This window comes from Epinephelus fuscoguttatus, linkage group LG20, assembly GCF_011397635.1.
Source record: "Epinephelus fuscoguttatus linkage group LG20, E.fuscoguttatus.final_Chr_v1".
Taxonomy (NCBI): domain Eukaryota; kingdom Metazoa; phylum Chordata; class Actinopteri; order Perciformes; family Serranidae; genus Epinephelus; species Epinephelus fuscoguttatus.
The window spans coordinates 39,065,762-39,082,278 of NC_064771.1; the positions used below are offsets into that span (position 1 = coordinate 39,065,762).

The 16,517-nt window shown below is 43.3% G+C and overlaps 2 protein-coding genes across 2 annotated transcripts in view; one reads left to right on the forward strand and one right to left on the reverse strand.

The window, feature by feature from the left end:
* Positions 1–16,517, forward strand: part of acsf2 (acyl-CoA synthetase family member 2) — a 52,040-nt gene that overhangs the window by 33,069 nt on the left and 2,454 nt on the right. The window contains exons 11-15 of the mRNA XM_049562786.1: positions 12,315–12,422; positions 14,630–14,781; positions 15,014–15,155; positions 15,790–15,900; positions 15,993–16,061. Coding sequence (XP_049418743.1) covers positions 12,315–12,422; positions 14,630–14,781; positions 15,014–15,155; positions 15,790–15,900; positions 15,993–16,061 — 582 coding nt within the window. The remainder of the gene's footprint in view (positions 1–12,314; positions 12,423–14,629; positions 14,782–15,013; positions 15,156–15,789; positions 15,901–15,992; positions 16,062–16,517) is intronic.
* chad (chondroadherin) lies at positions 236–9,841 on the reverse strand. Its single transcript, XM_049562817.1, has 4 exons — positions 8,333–9,841; positions 4,787–4,950; positions 4,527–4,685; positions 236–3,730 (listed from the first exon to the last, which is right to left on the reverse strand). Exons 1-4 carry the CDS (start codon positions 9,116–9,118, stop codon positions 3,721–3,723), a joined length of 1,119 nt encoding a protein of 372 aa, XP_049418774.1. The 5' UTR covers positions 9,119–9,841; the 3' UTR covers positions 236–3,720.

The window sequence follows — 16,517 nt, forward strand, 5'->3', positions numbered from 1 at the left end:
GACACTCAGGTCTCAGACACTCAGGTCTCAGACACTCAGGCCCAGCAACGCCTCAGGTGATCAGAAATTCACTTTAGTTTATAAAATGGTTTAATGGTGCAGTTCTAGTTTGAAACACTAGGGGGAGGCACATCCTCAGAGAAACACGCATTAGATTCAACAGCAGTGTGAGTGTTCAGTGAGCGACCCATCAGGCATCTTGTAAACAAGTACGTATGTTAAACAATAAGAAGGCTGAGTTTTGTAAAAGGTTTATTGGACGTGAGCACATGTCACCACTTCCAAAAGTCAAGGAAATGTAAAGATATGAATATATATTAGATATGCATACAGTCAACAGTCACTCTCGTAGCTGTGTGCCAGAAATCACTTTGTTCTTACTTTATAAATCAGTGAAATGTTGAGAAAATGTCGTGTTTGTTACAAAAGTAAAGACAAAATAACATCATCTCTTTTTCTGGTGAGCTCCTTGTCTGCATTCTTAGCTCCAGCAATGTTTGAGTGTTAACACACCTTCACTCAGGGTGAATGGCACTGTGACGAAGGCAAATACAAGACGCACATCTTCAAAGTCTTTTTGTAGAAATAGCTCTTCTTCAGCCGTCTGTCCTCTTTGTGATCATGTTTAAATGTCTTGGGTTGTTTCTGGGTTGTGAGGGTGTGAACCTGACATCACAGGTAGAGACAGAGGGTAAGAAAGTACTGATGCCTGTTTGAGTGACAGTTGGACGATGTTGTAATAATTCCTCGTAGTGTGGAGGACGTGTTTATCTGCCTCTTTGTCTCTTTAGGAGCCGTCGTCGACTCATTGTTTCTGCAGGTAACCACCAAAATAAAGGAGACTCTGTGTCCTGACGGTAAAGCTGCACCAATTATTATGTTTTATATCAATAATGGATCAAGTGACTTCTTGTAGTTTAATCACTATGATTTTATGGATTAAACATGATGTAATATTAATCAGTGAGTTGGACAGAGCGAGGCGAGCTTAGCATCCAGTCTTAATGCTAATGGCTGTAGCTTCAACACTTCTCATCTGACCTCCAGTGAGAAAACAATTAAAAACATATTTCCCCAGATTTCCTTTAAAGGTTGACTTCATCCTCGTTGCTTTCAAATAGAAACATCCACCTAGCTGTTAGCAACAAAGCAGTGATGAAGGTGAGAGCAGCGAGCGCTGATGATGATGATAAGAATGGGACAGATTATATTTTTTTAACTGGGTTTTATGAGATAATGAACCATCATCAGTGTAGCTGTCAGAGAGCTCGTTCTGACGGAGAGATGAAGCCATTATCTGCTCTCTTCAGAGCCACTAAACTCAATTGACATAAACAGTAATTTTACCTCACAGAACACAGGAGTCACTGGTTTACCGCTGCCTTTGTCCGTTAGTTTGTTCACGTGAAGGTGCGGACACACCAAACCAATATTAAAGAACTAGCGGCGACAAAAGCCAACTGTTGCGCCTCACGTCGCCCTGTGTCAGTTGCATTTGAACACACTACACGGACTACATCCAACGGCCAAGTGGCATGTACGTTCTCCGGGGCAAGGAAATAAAACCTGAACAGCCAATCAGAGTGATCTCTCTCACCAACAAGCTCCGCCGCTGATTCAACATGCTCAATAGGCCGAAAAGCCGCCGATGCTGAAGTGCCGACGGTGCAGGACACACCGCAAAAACTAGGGCGACAGACGCTCACTGACGGCCCGACTTTGGTCGACGGCCGACCGTCGGCTTGGTGTGTCAGGGCCTTTATGTGTCTTTTTGGGATCCGAACACATGCGGCCTCCACAGGAGCACATGTCTCAGCTTTGTGCTCCCTTGTAGAGGAATACAGCTGATTTGAAAGACACAGTTCTCACAGAGGCACATCAGGTGTGTCGGTGCAGGGGTGGGCCGAAACATGCCGCTCTTTAGACCCTTGTCAGTGGCTTCCTGTGGCTTTGACATAAAATTACATGGAACTGAATAACGGCAATTTTTTTAACATTCAGATTTTAATTTGTCATTGCTGTCGGCCCAGACTGATTATTGCATTCTACAGCTGTAAAACTGTGCAGCCTGTACGTCAGGTTAAAAAATGTTTTAACGTTTCATCCACTAAGATGTGCGTCACACGTGTACGACCTGCTGCTGAACCTCAGAGGCTGCCTGGAGTCTCTAGCAAGGCAGGCTATAGATCTGAAATCAAAAAAAGAAAATTCTTTGGGGGAAATTTGGAGGATTTAACAGTGTGTGGACACATTGATTTGTTTCACCGCTGCCAAGTTAAAATGCTAAACAGTTATAAACAGCCACTGCAGAGGAGCCACCTCGTCGTTAATGCTCCTTTAGACCTGTTTATAATGTTGATGGGCTGATTTACACTCAACAGGCTGCTACCTTTATTCACATGTGATTGTTTGGTCAATAATGGCTCTTTTAAAATCCTCCTGCGACCCTGTGTCTCCATATGATGACATCACACTTTGACTTGCTGTCGTTCTTCTTAAAGGGATAGTGCACCCAAAAATGAAAATGCAGCCATTATCTACTCACCCATATGCCGAGGGAGGCTCAGGTGAAGTTTTAGAGTCCTCACATCACTTGCAGAGATCCAAGGGGAGAGGAGGTAGCAACACAACTCCACCTAATGGAGGCTGACGGCGCCCCAGATTCAAACGTCCAAAAACACATCATTGAAACCACAAAATATCTCCATACTGCTCATCCGTAGTGATCCAAGTGTCCTTAAGCCCCGACATAAAAAGTTGTTTGGAAAAACCTCATTTGAACTCTGTTTTTAGCCTCATTGTAGCCTGTAGCTCTGACTGCCTCTCTGGGCACCGTGCTCACGTGTATGCGCTTGCACAAGACCGTGAGACATGGGCACCGCGTTCATGTGTGTTCACATGCTTTCGCTGGTCTCGCACGTCAGCCTCCATTAGGTGGAGTTGTGTTGCTACCTCCTCTCCCCTTGGATCTCTGCAAGTGATGTGAGGACTCTAAAACTTCACCTGAGCCTCCCTCGGCATATGGGTGAGTAGATAATGGCTGAATTTTCAGTTTTGGGTGCACTATCCCTTTAACTCAGACCTGTTGTCCTCGTTCATGGACACGCCATCTAGTGGCAGTAAGAGCACAATACACAAAGTCATATAAAAGCAGTCTGCAGCTGATCGGACACAAAAGTGAAGAAGGTCCAAAACCTGATCACATTTAATGATTTAAACACCTTGATGCTAAAACATGCAAACTGGCACCAAAATGTGCACGGATTTGAATACATGAGGAGCACTACTGGCAAGTTACATTTTTTTTTTTTTTTTTAATGAGCTGTCGTTGAAGCATTTATGTTTTGAGTTAATATTTTCAAGGCAACATAAAGAAGATGATCCTCAGGGAAGAACACCAAGAAAAAGACAACATGTTCATGCTTCTTGTGGCCTTTGTTTCCTCACACACATCTTTTATTTTGGTGGTTACCTGAAGGTTGCACATTTCCACTTCATAAAGTCTTCACCTTCTGATCGAATGAGTGAAAAGAGAAGCTCTTGGTGTGTTTGGGTGAGAGACAGACAGACAGACAGACAGAGAGCGAGTGTATCTGCGACCGTGTTTGTGTTTACACAATGACAATATTTGTCAGATGAATAGTTGGACAGTCTTGAAGGAGAATGAGTTAGCATTGCTTTTGGTTGCATGTGTAGCCAGTCACCTGGACAGGCTCCTCCTCAGCGTCTCCTGTGGAAAAGACACAAAATCAGCAGCCAAATTAAACAGTCCGCCCTCCAAGCAGAGACCCCATGACCTGGACACAGTGTACTGGACCCCAGGGCCAACATGGAAAAGTTCAGATGGGGACAGAGAGTTCTGCGGTCAGGAAGAGAGGAGTGAAAAACAAAATCGTGCAAAGCCAAGTGTGGGACACTCCCAAACCAACGTGAACCTTATGTGGTAGCGTCTGAAGCTAATGTCACACTGTACACAGCTCCAGCTGAAAGTGATTGTGGATTTGGTATTTGCAGAGGTGGTGATCAGAGAGGGCGTCACCTGAAAACATTTCACTTCACTGTAGCTGAACTTTACACAAAGGTCAAGTGTCTCCAGTTACATATTGAGATCATCAGCAGCGGCTGAATATTAAAGAATGACACCGTCTGTTTATCATTTGGTTTCTACTGTTCAGATCAGATCAAATGTTTGGTGGCAGTCGCTCAGTCCGACAGTCAGACAGAGTTAGTGTGTGTGTGTGTGTGTGTGTGTGTGTGTGGTATTTCTCCTCAGATATTACTGAAGTTTGTCTTGTTCTTCTAAATAAAGGAGATAAAGTGTCTTGTTACTGAGCTGTAGAGGCAGCAGGTTGTTTGTTTGTTGCCCTTTGACCCCTGTTCCCAGTCTTTAAGCTAAGCTAAGCTAAGCTAAGCTAACCTTCTCTTCTCTCAGCACAAAGCTAACAAAGCAGCATATTTTCCAAACATTCATTGACCTCACTCTTTCCTTGTCTCATCGTGTCCTTGGTGTGCTCGGCGGCAGTTACCTGTACGGCTGCATGCTCAAGTGACGTGTGCCCTTTTTGGCTCTCTTCGGCTTGACTCTGCAGCCACTGAAGGCGGTGCTGTCTCTCACTTGCTTTCCTTTCTGTTGAGGTGGAGATGCACACACTGCGTCTGGACGATTGCGGCTTGAGTCCATCCACCTGCAGGCAGAAAGCAAACGATTAGAAGCAAAGAGTTTGTGCTGGTCTGGTAAAGAGCTGCTAGCATGGCTGTGTAGTGTTGTCTCAGGTGAGTCTCTTACTTGCGCAGTGGAGCTAGCTGGCACGTGCAGCTCCATGGGTTATTGGAGAGGGTGAGGTTGGTGATGGTGCCAAACTCGAGGCTTTTGGGAAGGAGCTTTAACTTGTTGTTGTCCAGGTGCAGTGACTTGACGGCCGTGACGCCAGTGAACGCACCATCAGCAAACTAGAAAAAGGAGGAGATGTGCATAAGTTGCTGTTTTGTTAAAAAACAGCTGCAGTTTTATACTGTAGTCATTCACACATTGATGGCAGTGAGCCTCCCAGCTGCCACCAGGGTCTGCAGATGTTGACATCTGGCTGAGTTTAGGTTGTGACAAAAACTAGGGATGCTTGATATGGATTGTTTCAGCTGATACAATAACCAGTAAATTCATAATCTTTAGTGTGTGCACAGCAGAAGGTGAGGAAGGCTCAAAGGTGGATGATTTAATCTTCTAAAAGCTAAAGCTAACCGACATCAGCTTTGTGAACATTTCCCAGAAACAAAGCCTTTGAAATGGTTTTCCATACAGAGAATGGACTGTTACTAACGTCAGTGCAGTCGACTTCCTGAACAAGAAGTATGTGACAGCTCGGTGTTGAATTTTAGCCGCTGCGGCTGTGTTAGTTTGAGCTAACCAGGCAGATGTGTGAGCGTTAGCTGGGAAGGCTGTGGCTCCGGGGACGGTCCTTCATCACCACATCTAACCGGTGCACTGGCTGCTACAGGAAGAGATCAGACTGCAGGTACAATCATGTTGACTTCCATTAAAACTGTGATGTCATATTGACTTGCTGTAAGTTGGGCCCATGCAGGTGCTGGTCACGCCCATCGGGAGCAGTTTGGGCTTTAGTGTCTTGCCTTAGGACACTTCAGTATGAAGTGAATCAATGCAATTCTTAGTGTTGATAAAAACATGGCTCACACGGCGGCATGCTGACCCTCCCAACCAGCTCCCATCCTTGTGTCTGTCAGACAGATGCAGAGCCAGGGAATCTCGCCAGTGTTTCTCTGGCATGAAAGCCTCTTCTCATCCTTCTTTCTGCACCAGCACGTATGTCAACACTGACACTCACTGCCCTTCTTTCTCCACACTTCTACTTCATACACGCCTGCAAGGGTGCTAAAAGCTTCAGAGAGGTGCGAGGTGAACCGATCCACGCTGTGTCGAGTTCTGTCTCCTCCTGGAGGAAGCGGCCCAGGCCGATCAGAGAGAGCTGAGCTTTGAAGGGCCGTTTTATGTGAGTCTGGAGGAGATGAAGCTGTTTGGAAATTTCCACTAAAGAGCGACAAGTAGCCGAGGCTCTGGTATTTGGAAGCAATGGAAGATGGATGACTTCCAGCATGGCCGAGGTGTTTTCGCTCCCTCTCCCTCTGTCGTCTCCCTCTCTGCCAGGAAGGCTCGCAAAGGGCTCAATTGTCCATTGAAAAGGGGCGATGGCAAGCTAAAAATACCCCTCTTCATGCTCTGTGGAACACCCTGCCTCTATTTACTGTCTCCTCACCCCTCCTGACCTGTTTACAAGACCCTCCCGACCAAAGCAGAAAACACACCTTGCTGAAAATAACACTTGTGTAATAATTAGACTCGGACATGCTTGGCTCGAGGCCAGCAAACAAAAACAGTCTAAAAATATCTGCATTTGGCTGGAAAAAGGTTTAATCTCGCTGCACTCGCCGCCGCTGCCTCCTGCTGCTGCTTCCACCTGGCTCTCACACAGTCCCGGCGTGAGAAGGTTGTTATTTTACAGTTTTCCCCTCGGGGATCGCTCCATACTGTGGCACAGGTACACTCAAATATTGGATTAACCTCAAGTATGAAGCAAATGTGCTCTCAGGAATGTGTGAGGAACAGTGTGGTGTAGCATAGAGCCTATAGTGTGTGGGTTCACACTGAAGCTGTGTCGAACAGATGGAGGTCTCACAGACTGCTGTGGAAACATCTGTCTCACGTTCCTGATATCTGAACACAGTTACATAATGTTGTCAGTCATGTAAAATGGAGTCTGTGTAAACAGGAGAAGCTTCAGTGTCCTTTGGAAGTAAATGATGAGGACGTAGATGAAGCACCGTCCAGCTGCTTCACCTGTCGATCATGACGCCACAGTGACGGTCACCTGATCGCCCACGTCAGGCTAGTAAACAAAACTATGTAAACACACAGTTTCTTCCAGAGTTGATGACGGACACAGCTCACCAGTCATCTGTCTTGCTACCTTCTCATCGTCGTTGAAAGTTGCACGTGCACAGTAGTGATCAGGCACTTGTGAGGAAACAGCAGCGGGTAAAGTTTATGAGCTGAAGCTCAACTCAATTATCTTGGAAACAAAGTTCAGTCGGGTGGTGTTAGAGGATGTTTGAGACCAAGGTGGATTAAACCTGGTCGTTTAATTAACTTTAGTCTTTGTTATTATCTGTTATTTGATGACCGCTAATGAAATAAAACAGTTTGTAAAAGGGTACGTAGATTTCTGACCACTTGACCAGCAAACTATTGAAATTAAAAAAACACTAACATCAAGCCCTGTCAGTAGTTTCAGGCTCAGTCGTCAAAAACATATCTTGGTCATGCTTTAGATATAAGCTTGCAAATTAATGTACAATTATTGACTATATACAGCAAGATATAAAAAAAGAGAAAAAAACAGAAGGAATACAATATTATTTATTTATTTATTTATTAATAATTTAAAAATACTATTAATTGTTTTGAAATGTTCAATCTTTCGTCTGCTTAACAAATGTAACTAATAAACTAATAAGCTACAGATTGATTTTTTTCCTTTTCTTTGTAAAATTGTGAAAAAACGTCTCGTCTTTGTTTTGTGTGCATCTTCAGATGTCTTGTTTTGTTTGATCACAAGTCTAAAACTCACTGATTTACGATCCTGTAAAACAGAGGAGATTATTATTCAGTTATCAAAGTAGTTGCAGAGAGACAAAATGTTTCAGCTCAACCTAAATCATGGCCAAATAATAAAACATGAGGCGATCTGAGACTGATGAAAGAAAAATTGTCAGCTTTGAGTTTTAGTGTTGCATTAATTTGTGTTTACAACAGATCTGGACTCAGTGAGACAGACGCAGATGATGCAGGACAGAAAACTATTCTGAGGTGTTGATTCACATGTGTCCCAACACACTGTGTGAAAAATGCCTATTGGCTGCAGAAAAGGGGCGTCGACCACTGGCAAGCCTGCACATGTAAATATGCTGATGAAATATAGTCGACTGTGTTTGCCAGACCAAAACAAATAAACAAATATTAAGACGAGGACACAGTAAAATATAGAGACCTTTTCATGAGTTTAACATTCTACTCTGACTTTGATGTAAACAGTTTTATTGAATGCTGAGGATTTAAATCCCACACACATTATTATTTTTCTTAAAATCTGAATCTTAAAACGCTGCTGTTGCTCTCCGTCATGTCCCCTGTGTGACTCGACCTGTTTACTGTCTGTCTGAAAACAAGTTGGATGCATTTAGAATATTCTGACATCTGCAGCAGCGTTCACTGCTCTGAGCGTCGACATGTTAATACCCAGTAAAGCCACAGACTGACCTTCTCCAGACCCATGTTGTCCAGGTAGAGTTTCTCCATGTAGCGGCCAAAGCTCTGGAAGGCGATGTCAGGGATGATCCTCATGGGGTTCCTCCCCAGCATGAGTTCCTCCACCACTCGCAGTTTGCTCATGGCTGCAACAGGATAGGTGGACATCTTGTTCCTGTCCAGGTGAAGTATAGCGAGGTTCTCCACGTCGTCCAGAGAACCCGGGTGCAGGGTGGTCAGCTCGTTCCCGCTCATGTGCAGCCAGCGCAGGTCTTTGGCGCCTGTGAAAGTCCCCGGCCGCAGCTCCCGCAGCTTGTTGTTGTTGAGCTGCAGAATGAAGAGGTTGATCATGGGGGAGAAGATGCCCTTGCTGAGGTCGCTGATCTGGTTCCCGTCTAGGTAGAGGTAGGTGAGCTCGGTGAGGTCGTCGAAGGCGCCGGGCTTGATGCTGCTGATCTCGTTGTTGGACAGGTAGAGGTAGATGAGCTTCTTCAGCCCCTTGAAGGCCTGAGATCCGATCTCTCGGAGCTGACAGTGCTGCATGTGCAGAGAGATGAGTCCCTTGCTTTCACTGAAGGCTCCTGTGGGAATGCTGCCCAGGTTGTTCCTCTGCAGGTTGAGCAGACGGGTCACCTCCGACACCCGGGGGATCTTCTTCAGCCCCACGCTGTCGCAGATGACGTGCTGAAGGTCACCGTGGCAGTGGCACAGGCTGGGGCACTGGCTCGGGGCTCCCTGCACCGCGGGGCCCAGGACCAGGAGGCAGGTCCCCAGCAACAACCAGCTCACACAACGCATGCTGAAGAGCTTGTAAATATCTTGTTGGAGTGTAGAACAAGCAGAAAAATCCTGTTAAAGCCTTGGAGAGAAGCAGAGAAGAAGAGAAGTTGAACTCAAGTGTTTGTGCTCAGAGAGAGAAACAGACGGAGAGAGAAGAAGTGAAAAGGTGAACGACTGAGCGAAGGTGGGCGATGCACTTTGAGAGGAGGATGGCGGTCAACAGAACACACAGCACTATTTATAACATTTACTTGAGGAAAAAAACGAGGAGGGCTTGCCAGGGTGTCGGAGTGAGAGGTTTGCAAGAGGAAGTCAAGTGTCTGTGAGAATTTAACCCTGAATGAGCAGGAAGACGACACAAGACGCTCTCTTTTTGCTGCTTTTTTGACAATCTTGTGCATGCGCGTGTGCAGACAATCACAAAAAAAGAGAGAAAATCGACATGCTGCGTACAGGTTTAAGTTTCCAGGTGAATGTTTAACAACGTGGCACAAAGTCAGGTTCGATCCGTTGCACGCTCCCAGACGCCTCTATTGTTTTTCAGTCTGCGGTGGCAGGAAAAGGAGCCACTCCTGTGCAGCTGCTTTATAACCTATAATAGTCTCCAGATGGCTTGCAAGAAGTGAGATGCTGTTTCAAGTCATAACAATTGCATAAAGATACCTTCAAAGGGAAGTTTTAGATGCCACTTTACATTCCTGTATGCAGTCTTTCTTTTTGAAATGGAGTGTGGTGTTATGTAACGCTCTCTTTCAGTCCGACCTGTGAGTTGTGAAGGTGACTGTGGCTTTCAGGTTTCAACTGCAAGAGATGAAGTCGCTTCAGTTATTTCTCAAAAAGCTGAACTGGAGACGTGAAAGACGACAGAACTAAGCTCTGTTGTTGGTGTTGATTAAGCCTGCCTTTAATAAGGCAGAAAGGTTGAGAGAAGGTGCAGCAGGACTTCACCGACTGGCTCGGCTCAGTTTGGCTTCAGGTGGCTGCATTTATAAAGATGGATGGACCCACCCAGGATAAGTGGAATCTAGAGTTTACTTAACAAATCTAACATTTTATTGGGAATATCGTCTCCTCCCTGATTTTCCAGGTGAAGCTCTTACTTCTAAAAAGCCCTGCAGGTCCTGTTGGTCCAACACTCTTTAACTCTGCTCCCTCTGATTGAATCTGCACCTGTGAGCACAGAAACATTATGTTTACCAGCGTGTCTCTTTACTCTTTAAAAGTCAGAGTGTAGTACGTGAAAAAAAAGAATAAAATATCGCAGTATAGTGTGTCACAAAAAATGTAATAATATAGTATGTCATAATATAATTCATAAAAAATCTTATGAAAAAGTCAAAAAATGTCATTAACAATGTCATGGTATGGTATGTTCTGAAAGATGTGATAAAAAGAGATCATATAGACCATACACATTTCAGAAAACAAATGTCAAAGTAGAGTGTGTCATAAAGAATTGAATAAAAGATGTCGTAGAGTAGGGCGGCACGGTGGTGTGGTGGTTAGCACTCTGGCCTCACAGCAAGAGGGTTGCTGGTTCGATCCCGGGCGTGGGAGCCCTTCTGTGTGGAGTTTGCATGTTCTCCCTGTGTCAGCGTGGGTTCTCTCCAGGTGCTCTGACATGTTCTCCCTGTGTCAGCGTGGGTTTCCTCCAGGTGCTCTGACATGTTCTCCCTGTGTCAGCGTGGGTTTCCTCCAGGTGCTCTGACATGTTCTCCCTGTGTCAGCGTGGGTTTCCTCCAGGTGCTCTGACATGTTCTCCCTGTGTCAGCGTGGGTTTCCTCCAGGTGCTCTGACATGTTCTCCCTGTGTCAGCGTGGGTTTCCTCCAGGTGCTCTGACATGCAGGTTAATTGGTGACTCTAAATTGTCCGTAGGTGTGAATGGTTGTCTGTCTCTATGTGTCAGCCCTGTGATAGTCTGGTGACCTGTCCAGGGTGAACCCTGCCTCTCGCCCAGTGTCAGCTGGGATAGGCTCCAGCCCCCCCGCGACCCTCAAGAGGATGAAGCAGTTAGAAGATGAATGAATGAATGTCGTAGAGTAGTGTGTCATTAAAAACAAAATCAAACAGTGTCATAGTTTATACTGCTCTATCTCATGCTGAGAACAACAACACTAATTATGTTAAAGAGAAGTGGGGACGAGAGGCAGGGATTAGATTGTCAGAAGAGGTCTGGGGGGATATTTGGCAATTTCAATGGTCCTCAACTAACTCCATGGACTGGAGAGAACATTGTTGGAAAAACATAATCAGGTACTTTAAGACTCCCAGCCAAGAGAAATATAGAGATGCTAATATGCCATGCTGGAGGCAGTGCAGTTCATGTTGGCAAACCATTATCATATATTCTGGGACTGCCCCAAACTGAAGTTGTTTTGGAAGGCTGTTCATGACTCTCCAGGTAAAACTTTTGGCACACAGGTTTCCACTTTGTATCTGGGCTGTGTTTCCTTTTTGGACCAAAGGAAGGATATAAGATTATTACACATTCTCTTAACGGCAACTAAAAAATCTATCACTAGGAGATGGCGAAATCCAGCACCAACAATAGATGATTGGCTTGGAATAGTTTTAGAAATATTCAAAATAATAACATATTGTTTAAGAACTCAAAAGGATCAATTCTATCTAATTTGGAACAAATGGATGGCATATATTAGAGCTGACTTTATCTGAGCCTGTGGTCCGTTAGACTTTATTTTACTGTGTTTTATTACTTCTTGTCACTCTATTATCTGACCTGGCTGGCAACATTATCTCCCACTGTTCACCTGTGTAAATAGTTGCTTGTGTGATTTCCTGTTCCTAATTTTATATAGTAAAAACTGGGAAGTTCAACACTGTGAATGAAGATGCAGCTACTGTCATGTTATAAGCTTGTCTTTCCAAATATATAGTATAGTAGGTCATGAAAATAATTGTTTAAAAAAAAAGGCAAAGGATGTTATGTTGTTTTCTTTTTTTAAAGGAGTCCTAAAAAATAATTAGAAAAATTGTAATATAGTATGTCATTCATAAAAAGATGTCATAGTATAGTTTGCTTTAAAAAAAATCATTAAAAAAAATGCTATTAGATAGTACATCATAAAAACTGTAATAGACGATGCGTAAAATATTTTAGGAGTTTAAGGGAAAGAACCAGTCGGGCTGAGGTGCAGCTTTTGTCGTCCGTCCTCGTCTCTGTTCACCGCAAGTTGTTTGTGTGATTGACAGATCGGATACGGCACCACGGAGAACAGCCCCGTCACCTTCTTAGGCTCCCCGACAGACAACATGGAGAGGAAGTCTGAGACCGTCGGCTTCATCTTTGACCACATAGAGGTACGTCAACATGCTCCTTCATAAAGACATCATGCTAACACTCATGATTACATCATCAGCTCATGACACATAAATAAAACCTGCAACATCATCAGTGTCAGACAAGCAACAATTATTAATATCAACAACCTTATTGCTGCTGGAGGGTGAAATGAATTACACTTAGTGGGCACTTTATTTGGTGGAAAGTAACTAAGTACATCTGCTAAAGAACTTAAGTATAATTTTGAGATGTCTGTTTTTTACTTTTTATTCCACCACATTTATCTGACAACTGAAAGTAACTTTACACGTATGAAGATTTTACAAACAAAACATGATGAATTTATAAAATATGACACTGTGCTATAAATGAAACTGTAGTGTATAAAGTAATTAGAATACGCTCCACTAGCAGTGACATTAAGATGCTGCTTATGTGGTAAAGCATCAGTAATATTAATACACTCTAAAAGGTAAAGTACTTTTACTCTAATACTTTAAGTACATTTTGCCATTTCTTCTTTTGTATTTTGACTTGAGTCAAATCTTGAACATAACACAGGACTTTTACTTGTAACAGAGAATTTTTACAGAGAAAAGATCAGAGTGCGTCTCTCACCACTTTATTAGGCACACCTGCTCATTAATTATAAAAGTATCTAACCAGCTGATCGTGTCGCAGAAATGTGACGGAGGTTATTGTTGATGTCAGACCTGCTGTATCTCAGAAACTGCTGATTCCCTTGGATTTTCACACAACGCAGCCTCTCGAGCTCAGAGGGGGGGGCAGAATCTGTGAGGAGCACTTCCAGCACTGTGTTGAATCCATGCCATGAAGAAATGAAGATGTTCTGGGGCAAACTGGGGTCGTACCCAGACATAGAAATGTGGACCTAATCAGTCCCTGCAGGGTCTAGCTGGCTTAATCTCAAGAGCTATATCATAGGCAAGTGGACTTGCTTGAGTTTCTTGAAGACGTTTCGGCTCCTTTCCAAGAAGCTTATTCACTTCTATCAGAGTTCAAAGCCTGCGGCTCTGCACCAGTCCGTTAGAACCTAAACAGCTTCTTGGACAAGAGGCGAAACGTCTTCAAGAAACAGGTCCAGTTGCTTTCGATATAGCACTTCAGATTTGGGGTTGTTGCTGCGTAAAATGTCTCATTTCACAGCAGTTTCTCTTAAAAAATTATGTTCCAATGTTTTTCGGCTTTTTGTTTTTTGCAGTGAAATTTTTGGAGGCAAAGTGAAAACTGCAAAAATAGTTGCTTTTATTTTTTTAATAATTCATAAAAAATTGAAAGCACCTTGTTATAGTAAGAATTAAAGTGTTGGGAGTTTGTGATTTCTGCGATACTAACATCACCACTAACCTGTATGTTAAATCTAATCGGCCCTCATTCTTCATACAACAGCTAGTGTCTAACGACGATAAGGCTCTGGGGGTGAGGGCCAGTATCTCCAGCAGTTATCTGAGCCCAGCTCTCTCTGACTCTCTGATCTCTCCATAAACAGATATGAATGCAGATAAATAACAGAAATGAATACAGGGCTAAATCTTTGTCTGATGTTAGCCAGTGGGCTCCAAGATTAGGTTTCGGGCAATGCACTCCACCTCTCCACATGGACTGCTTACCTGCTGTTTGCACTTGATTGGTCAGCAGTACTCAGACTACAGACCGAAACCAGAACACTTCCGATACCAAAATCCAACAGATTGTGCATACATGTGCAGTTAATAGAGTATAGCATCCTCACAACCAGGAACAAGGAAGTGAGTTTGGGGATGTTGTGCGAGGGACTGCTATGGTTTGTGAACTAGCTACAATAATGGTCAAATTTGCAGGAAAAGTTGTGGCGATCGGAAAAAATTCCAGAGTTACACAGAATTCACAAGGATTGCTTGAGTTTGCTTTAAAGGCTGCGATCGTGACATCACAACAGCCTGGAGTGGCTGCTTAATAAAATGGACACTGAGTGCTGATGTATAAAAACATTACAAGTGTGGGAAAAAATGTTCATCTGTGTAAAAAGAAAAATGAAACAATAATTTTGTTGGAATCAAATAACACATTAAAGTTCCACTTCGAGGTGACTGATATTTAATTAAATTATTCTTTGATTATTAGTGACAGAATGAAAGGTTTCATTAACAGTGAGTTTTACACCATCATTATCTCCATGTTCTGAATGACTCTGAATGACTCTGTGTCATCAACTGCTCCGCAGGCTAAAATCGTGGACCCTTCAACAGGAGAGCTGCTGCCTCTCGGGACGATGGGTGAGATTCTGATCAGAGGTTACTGTGTGATGCCGGAGTACTGGGGCGACAAAGCCAAGACACAAGAGTGCATCACTAAAGAAGGATGGTATAAAACTGGGTGAGTGGAAACTGTCAGTTACAGCGTCTGTGCACAAAGTGTCACACAGTAGGAATCGTCATTGTGTAAGCAGCTCAAATACAGTCTGACAGTGTTAATAATCATTACAGTAATTATGGGTAGAGAGAGACGTAGGAAGACAGAGGTTGTGTTTATACAAGGAAAAATATTTGCATAAACTTTTAAACATCAACAACAGGACGAAATGATAACTCGCCTCATTGTGTTTCAGAGACATCGGCAGAATGGACGGGTTCGGTTACTGTCGCATCGAGGGCAGGATTAAAGACATGATCATCAGAGGAGGAGAGAACATTTACCCAGCTGAGATCGAACAGTTCCTGCACACACACCCCAAAGTCAAGGAGGCACAGGTGAGCTCAAACAGCCAGAGGACGGACGAGGTAGAAATGAACATAAATGAGATAGGAATTAATTCATTTTTAATTATCTTGATCTTGATCAATGCCACGCCTGCCTTCAATCATAACTTTTTTTTCAGATGACAGTGTTTGAAAATTGTATTCAATTTTCAGTTGTTGTTATTTTTTGTTGTTTTTAAATGTAATTATGAGGGTATGTTACGTCTTTATTGGATAAAGGAAGTGAAGATCAGGAGAGAGATGCATTGCAGTTCACAGACGGCGTGTCATGATAAGCGACAGAGGCTTCACCCTCCATCACTGGCTCTTTTCCCCTTTAATTTCTGAGAAATTTAACCAATAAGTTTATCGTATTTCTGAGTTAACAAGAATATTATGTCAGAATTATGAGAAGTTTTCATTTAAAAAAATTCTGCTCAATTTTCTGAATTATGAAGATTATTCCCTCAGAATTAGTTTGATTTTTAATGAGGGATGAGGAGGAGAGTTAATTTAAGAACACAAATTATCATTCAAAGACAAATATTTTCTGATGAACCTCTCAGTGTGATCTTTATGTTTCTGTACACTCTGTCAATTTTATTTTTCTTGCTGCAGAGCTACATGTTCTTTTGTATTTTGTCAGGTGGTCGGAGTGGAGGATGCTCGTATGGGTGAAGAGGTCTGTGCCTGTATCAAACTCACTGATGGAGAGGAATGCACTGTAGAAGAAATCAAGGCTTACTGCAAGGGACAGGTGAGGTCTCTTTTTAATATTTCAGAATGAGCTGGAATTATACTAGACTTTATCTTCCTGTTAAACAACTCTGCTTCATCTGCTCATTGCAGATCGCTCACTTCAAGATCCCTCGCTATATTCTGTTTGTGACCAGCTACCCACTCACCATTACTGGAAAGGTAAAAGCTCATGTATTCCTACAAATAACAGACAAACAGGGTTTATTATGATGTGTTTACTGAGGCCAGAATAAGAAACAGATCAGTGATAGTCTGTGATGAATCAGGAACATGCCAATACGAGTTCTGGTTCTTGTGTTTCTCTCGTGGGAGGCTGTTTAAAATAATTTACTGTAGACATGGCGTTGTGTTTGGACAGGCCTGACCCGAATGCCCCCAGACAGGAGGGAAAGGGAGCTATTAGCTTGTCTGCACGCACACCGTGTCCTGTTAGATGAACCCAGAAGGGCGGTGGACCTCGTCCCAAAGCAGCCTATCAGATAAAACCAGCCCCTCGATCTGAGACTCCTTTAGTTCATTTTACTTTATTTATAATCCACTTAGTATTAACAGTCCTGGACACATAATATCAACACAGGTCGCATTGAGGAGACTGTGCAATTTTTCCCCTTATTA

Coding starts and splice junctions, on each gene's coding strand:
- chad (XM_049562817.1), bottom strand. CDS start 9,118: ATGCGTTGTGTGAGCTGGTTGTTGCTGGGGACCTGCCTCCTGGTCCTG. Junction 4,951..8,332: donor ACAACATGGGTCTGGAGAAG/GTCAGTCTGTGG, acceptor TCCTTTTTCTAG/TTTGCTGATGGTGCGTTCAC. Junction 4,686..4,786: donor CAGCTAGCTCCACTGCGCAA/GTAAGAGACTCA, acceptor TTCTGCCTGCAG/GTGGATGGACTCAAGCCGCA.